Source organism: Microtus ochrogaster, linkage group LG4 (assembly GCF_000317375.1).
Source record: "Microtus ochrogaster isolate Prairie Vole_2 linkage group LG4, MicOch1.0, whole genome shotgun sequence".
NCBI classification, from domain to species: Eukaryota; Metazoa; Chordata; class Mammalia; order Rodentia; family Cricetidae; genus Microtus; species Microtus ochrogaster.
Genome location: NC_022030.1, coordinates 45,270,156 through 45,276,454, shown reverse-complemented (window position 1 = coordinate 45,276,454; position 6,299 = coordinate 45,270,156). Strand labels below are relative to the sequence as shown.

The window sequence follows — 6,299 nt, the reverse complement described above, 5'->3', positions numbered from 1 at the left end:
ACATGCAGAAGGGAATGCACAGGAGTATGCACAAGGGAATGCACAGGAGTATGCACAGGAACATGCAGAAGGGAATGCACAGGAGTATGCACAAGAACATGCACAAGGGAATGCAGAGGAGAATGCACAAGAGCATGCAGAGGAGCATGCAGAGGAGCACGCAGAAGGGGATCCTAATGAACTGGTTCATGAAGCCTCACCTCAGGTCCCTCCGCCATTTGTTGAAGAAACTCAGTCTCAGGCGAGCGGAGATGAGGTGGAAACACACACACAGGACTTTCACGGTCATCTCTACGGTTACTACCACGGTTGCCCTGAGACCGAGAGGGGCGCCACATCGGTTCACGCCGCATTGGTGCACAGTGAAGGTGACGCTGGAGACGCCGAGGACAAACCGTCCTGTGCCCCCGCGGAGGGCCCCAGTGTGGCTTCTCAGAACCGGGTGGAAGGAGTCAGGCCTGGAACCCAAGCAAGTCCTGGGAAGAAAAGAAAGATGGCCGGACAAGAGGGAGAGTTGCCAAGAAAGAAGCATTTCTACTATGACAGCCAGAAAAAGGAAAAAGCCCCGAGCGGGAGCAGCGAGTCGCCTGCAGCCCCGACGGCGCCCGTGCCGCCCGATTCCTTGGTCTCCATTTTCTCCTCTCTGTGTATGACGGAAGGTCAGTCTTTGAGCCAACCTAAGGCGAAGCCTGGCAGCGACGGGGCCTCGCAAGCTGCTCCTAGCCAACCACCTACGACAACCGTGATTAATGCTCCGCAGAACCCGACGGGACCGGACGGTGACACAGCTGAGAAAGCTGGCGGGGACCCCGGTCAGAGCGGCGCCAGCGCCACCGCCAGCGCCAGCACCAGCACCAGCGCCAGCACCAGCAGGCCTAGCGTGCCTTCGGCATCCATCATGGCAGCGCCCAAGAAGAGAACGATTCAAAGGTTCCTCGAGGATCAGTCTGCATCTGCAGAAAAGCCGGCTGTGAGCGCTGCTGAAACTCCCAATGCTAATTCCCAGCAGTCTCGTTTGAATCGTGACAGTGCCAAAATGTTTCTCAAGTCAATCAAAAAGGAGCTTTTGGACAGTAAAAATCAAAAGAAATTTTGGAAAAAGAAGATGGCAGCTACACATCTCAAAATGTGCTTACTCAAAAATGCTTACAAAACAGTGGTTCTCCGGAAAAAATCAAAACTAGCTTCAGAAAAACTGGCTATGTGGATTCAGCTGAAAGCGAACGATATCCTTAGGAAGTACGGTAACAGAGGCCCTGGTGTGCGCAGGAACCGTCAGTCAAAGACTGTTCTTATTCGAAAGCAGCTGAGGAAGAAGAAGATGGTCGCCAGGAAGATAAAGGAGGCCAAGAAAGCAGCCGAAGAAGCGCGCTCCCGGCTGAGCCTTTCCATCAGCCCGGCCGTGCCTGAAGAGCCCCAGCCAAGCACCGCTGCAGGGCCCGCTGAGCTGCCTGCCAGTCTTCCCGAGGCTGCAGGAAGAAAGCGCTACCGGAAAAAGTACTACCGCAGAAAGAAGCTTCTTCCTGTGAGAGAGTATGACCTGAGAAGCTCAAGTTCCGCCTCCAGCTCCGACAGGATGGTGACGCGCCTTGCCAGCAAGTCGAAGCAGTGAGGCCAAGTGAAAGCGTAGCCGAGCGAGATCAGACCTTCACTGGACGGAACACCTTTGGACTTCTGACCTTACACTATTTTGCTACAGATATTATTTTTCAGAGATTTTATATTCATTTAAAATTAGTGTTTAGGGTCCTTTTTTTTTTCTTTTAAAGATTCAAAAGCAAACTTTGTCCCGTTTCTGTAGAAGAACTTCACCTTAATTTGTCTTTTAATTTAGCACAGTGGATAGAATTTTTTTCTCTTAACTCATGTCCATATTCATCTCCTCTGAAAACCTTTCGTGCCAAAAAGTTACAACACTGCAAGAACGGACACAGCAAACTTATCAGTGCCACCTTTAAACAAATGGACAGACGTAGTCACCATGCTTCCAAGTTGAATCATCACAAGTATTCGGACTGGATAAATCAAACAAGTGACATTGTGCTTTCTCAATTTTTGAATGTGATTGACTTGAATGACCACAAAAATATATATTTTTTCTTCTAAAGGCATTCCATGAAATAACTATTTCATCCAGTTTTTAAGTGCCTGGTGATTTTTATAGACAACAGGAATTCTTTCTCCTTCATTTACATTGGACTTGCAAGTCTGTAGCTTTCCTCAGTTACACACACACACACACACACACACACACACACACACACACACACACAGAGAGAGAGAGAGAGAGAGAGAGAGAGAGAGAGAGAGAGAGGAGAGAGAGAGAGAGGAGAGAGAGGAGAGAGAGATCTGCTCAGTGTTATTAGTAACCTTATACGGAAAAAGATTTTACCGATATGACTAGACTTTTAAACTACCTTTTCCTCTTTACTGGGTAAATTTGTCATCTTACTAATATTTCAGATATTTTAACATACTGAACTGAAGCTACTGATTTGATAATAGCATGTTGGCTGGCCATTAATTGTCATTAGTGAAAAACTTTAACATTTCAGAAAACTTAAACTAGTAACTTAACTGGATGGAGACCCATTTTACAAGTGAAAAACAATTTATACATCAATCAGTTTATCTTAAACTATCTAGTTATCTTAAACTAGGTAGCTCAAGGTTAAACCAATTTGACCTTTTTTCTTAAACAGTTCAGATAAAAGATGCTTTGACACCGTGCGAGCCTCTGGTACTCGAGAATATTCTTTTAAGGGACATTGACTGAGTGGTGCAGATGCACCCTATCTCTTGTTCAGTCAAGACCTTGATCTTTCTCTGTCATTGATGTTACAAGGAAACACAAAGTTTCCCTTTATTGTGTAACTACTATAGTTAATTGAAACTAGAGTCAGTGTTAAACTGTATCTTGATTTCAGAGATAGAACTGTGTTACCTTAGAATTAGTGAAATATCAATGTGATTTTGTTTCAGGGGCCATTATTTAACCTGTGAGTTGTTAATGGTGATAACTATTGTCATATCTTTACTTCTAAATATAAATGCTAATTATATTGCAGAGTGGACAAATGTGTTTTTTTAGTTGGCAAGTAACCTGTTTAGTTTCTTCAACCTTGCCTCCTTAGATACAAACATTTTAATTCCCTTAGAAAAAATCTCAATGAGACACTAGGTTTTTTTGTTTGTTTTGTTTTTTTTAAAAAAACAATCATCAAATTTGAATTAAGGAAGACAACTCTGTTTAAAAGTGAGAGTTCATACGGATAGCCCAGCACATAATTATGTCAGATCATGTCTATCATGATGTTGCTCTGCAGTGAGGATCATTCTTAAAGTTCAATTTCAAAGCTGTTACAGTTTCCTTCATCAAACTGGAAGCTCTTTTAAGTACCATTTTAAGGGAGAGCAAGGAAAAGATTCCTATGTAGAATTCTCATCACCCAAAAATAAATTGTCTGCTACAGAAATGATGGTTCTCTTTAACACTTCACAAGTGTTTATTACATTCTTATAAGGAATATTATTTTAGGCCAGCTTGGAAACTTGAAATTATAAAACTTGTTAAATTGGAAGTGAATTTTTCAGAGTTTGATAGGATGCAAGATGTGCCCCTTTATCTACATAAATGTTAATAATTTTCAGGCTAGGTTGAAACAATTGGTTATTTTGTGTAGTCAAGAGTGCATTATATTCTTTTAATAGTGGTACATCAAGATTACAACCATAAATGAATATTTTGTTAATCTTGCTCTTTTCCGTATTGTGAGTAGCTTTGTACTGTAGTTGTCCTGGTGTGTGCAGTGTGCAGTGTTGTGTAACGAGTGGTTTTGCATTTGTGAATTGAAATTATTTATGTAGTTAGGACTTTGCGTAACCCCCCTTTTTTTTTGCTTAAAGAAAGGCTATATTTAAATATTCAAATAATTATATATTTCGATGTAAAACTAACGTGAAGACTGATGTATTTTTTATAATGCAGTTTAAAGTGTAAGCTTCTTTTAATGTTATCAAGATAAATTTATTAAATATTGAAATTTGTGTGTACTCTCTCCTCATGTTAGAATCTTTTCCTGGAAATATTTAAAAAGAATCACAGAGTAACCAAGTCTGTAAACTCTGTAAAAGGCCTGAGAGATGATAAATACGAGAGGGCAAATGTTGATGCTGGCGAGAAAATAGTCTAACCAAAGACGCACAGCTTGTGCTCAAATCAGTAGTTATTTCAAAAGGCTAAACAAGCACTACCTTGCCTGGTAAAGTGATGGGGTAGCTGACTTCGCTTGTGCCCCTGTCCTGAAAGGAAAGGAAGACCCCACACCTTCCATCTGTCCTGTCTTGTAGCTCCATGACACAAGACAGCGGTGATGGGTGACGTGGGCGACATGGGAAACAAGGGAGATAGCTGGGTTTGACTTTTACAGAATTAGGTGTTAGAATGAGAATTATCTTAATGAGAAGTCACTTTTTAGTAAAGGACCTTTATGTTTAGAATCGTGGAATTACAGAATTATACACCAAAATGCCAACTTGAGGAAATGGAAGGTAAGGAGATTTAACGTTTCCTCGTCTCTTATTCGAATGAATTCAGATATTAAGCGGGGGAAGGAGAGTTTAAAACATTTCCCTATGTCCTCATACTTTGTATGTGTAGACTTCTAAGTATTTTAAGCCATGGGCTTTGTTTTAAAAAATTATTTGCTTTGAATAAGGATCAGGTTCAGGATGAAGTAGTTTCTGTTTCTGGGTCTTTACATTATTTCTAGGTTTGTTTGTTTATTTTAATAACCTTTACACCCGGAAAGCAATTTATTTACCAGATTTGTTACTCCCAAATTTTGTGTATGTACATATTGAGCCCTTGTTGAGTCCAGCACATTTTACTAAGCTTTAACTATATTTGGGAGCCTTGCTGGAGTCCGTAGCGATTACTATGAAGTGAGAAAATTGAGGCATAGAGTAGTTAAACCCACTCATAGGCCATCTCTTGTCTAGTTTCTCCTTTGTTTTGTTTCCCTCTGCATAGTTCATGGAAATGGTACCTTTATGTTAGTCTTTATGTTGGTTTCTGTTTTGTTGTTGTTTTTTGTTTTGTTTTTGTTTTTTTTGGCCTTGTTTTGTTTATCATGATTAGGTTTTTCTTGTGTTTGTTTGGTTTTGAGAGTCTCCTATGTTATAGAGCATGCTGAATATTTTGGGGTTTTTAAAATTACTTTTTAGCAGTTAGTTTTAAATTTACTTAAATTTTTATTTTTTTCATTTATGCCTCTGAGAGTTTGAACCCAGGGCCTTGTGCGTGTGAATCAAGCACTCTGCCCTTTTGTACCTCCCGGCTCTCAGAGGGTTTTTAAGATAGCACTGCCAGAATCTTTGTCTCCTGTCGGCAAATGAGAAATCCAGCAGGTGAGGCTAGCTTTGTTCCCTTCATGGCTCCTCTTTATTTTCTAATTACTCCTCAAATTCAAGACTGAACAGCACAGTTGCCGTTTGGGGCGTTTGTGTGGCTCAGTTGAGTGGTGAATGCCCCCTCGATCTCTACTTTTCCTGGCATTCTTTCCCTGTGCTTGGTTTTCACCTTGAGCATCCACACACCTCCTCATGCTCTCAGTCCTTTCATGAAGGATTGCTTACAGGTAGCTGAAATCTGAGAATGAGAACCACCAAATTGCTGGTTTTAATCAGATGTGCCCCAGAGCCAGGGACTGTGTTGGCGGCAGCTTCTTGGTTAAGTTGTTTTGCATATTTAGATACCGGCAAAACCGGGAAATCAACATTGATCTCATTTATCATCTCCGCAGACCTTATTAAAATTTTGGAAAATTACTCAAAATGTCCTTTGTAGGTCCTGGATTTGATCCACAATTGTGGACTTTATGGGTACTTCATTGGTTTCCTCGGTGTGGAGCAGTTTCTCGCCTGTCTGTACTTGGTAGCATGGCATTTTGAAGGTACTGGTTTATTTGTGGAATATCCTTGAGTTTGAGCTTGTCTGATGTTTTCCTTTGTACCCTATGCATATTTAGAATTCTGTGTTCTTCTCAATGTGTATTAACTGAAGCCATGTGATGTAAGTTTGAATAAATGTGGTGATAGCATATACCCTGCATTTGTCTTTATTCTATGGGAAAAGCCTTTGGAAAACACAGAAGTGGGGTTCTGCATCTCATAGAGGTTTTTCAAAAATATACACTTAAAGTTTTCTTATATCTGTGTGTGTGTGTTCTGATCTCTCTCTCTCTCTCTCTCTCTCTCTCTCTCTCTCTGTTCTGATTTCTCTCTGTGTGTGTGTTCTG

The 6,299-nt window shown here is 41.0% G+C and overlaps 1 protein-coding gene across 2 annotated transcripts in view; it reads left to right on the top strand.

Moving 5' to 3' along the window:
* The window catches only part of Zdbf2 (zinc finger DBF-type containing 2), a 47,294-nt gene extending 45,007 nt beyond the window's left edge, over positions 1 to 2,287 (top strand). For both annotated transcript variants that reach the window (XM_026786137.1, XM_026786138.1), the window contains one exon: positions 51 to 2,287. In XM_026786137.1, coding sequence (XP_026641938.1) covers positions 51 to 1,612 — 1,562 coding nt within the window. In that variant the 3' untranslated portion in view covers positions 1,613 to 2,287. The remainder of the gene's footprint in view (positions 1 to 50) is intronic.
* Positions 2,288 to 6,299: the final 4,012 nt, after the last annotated feature.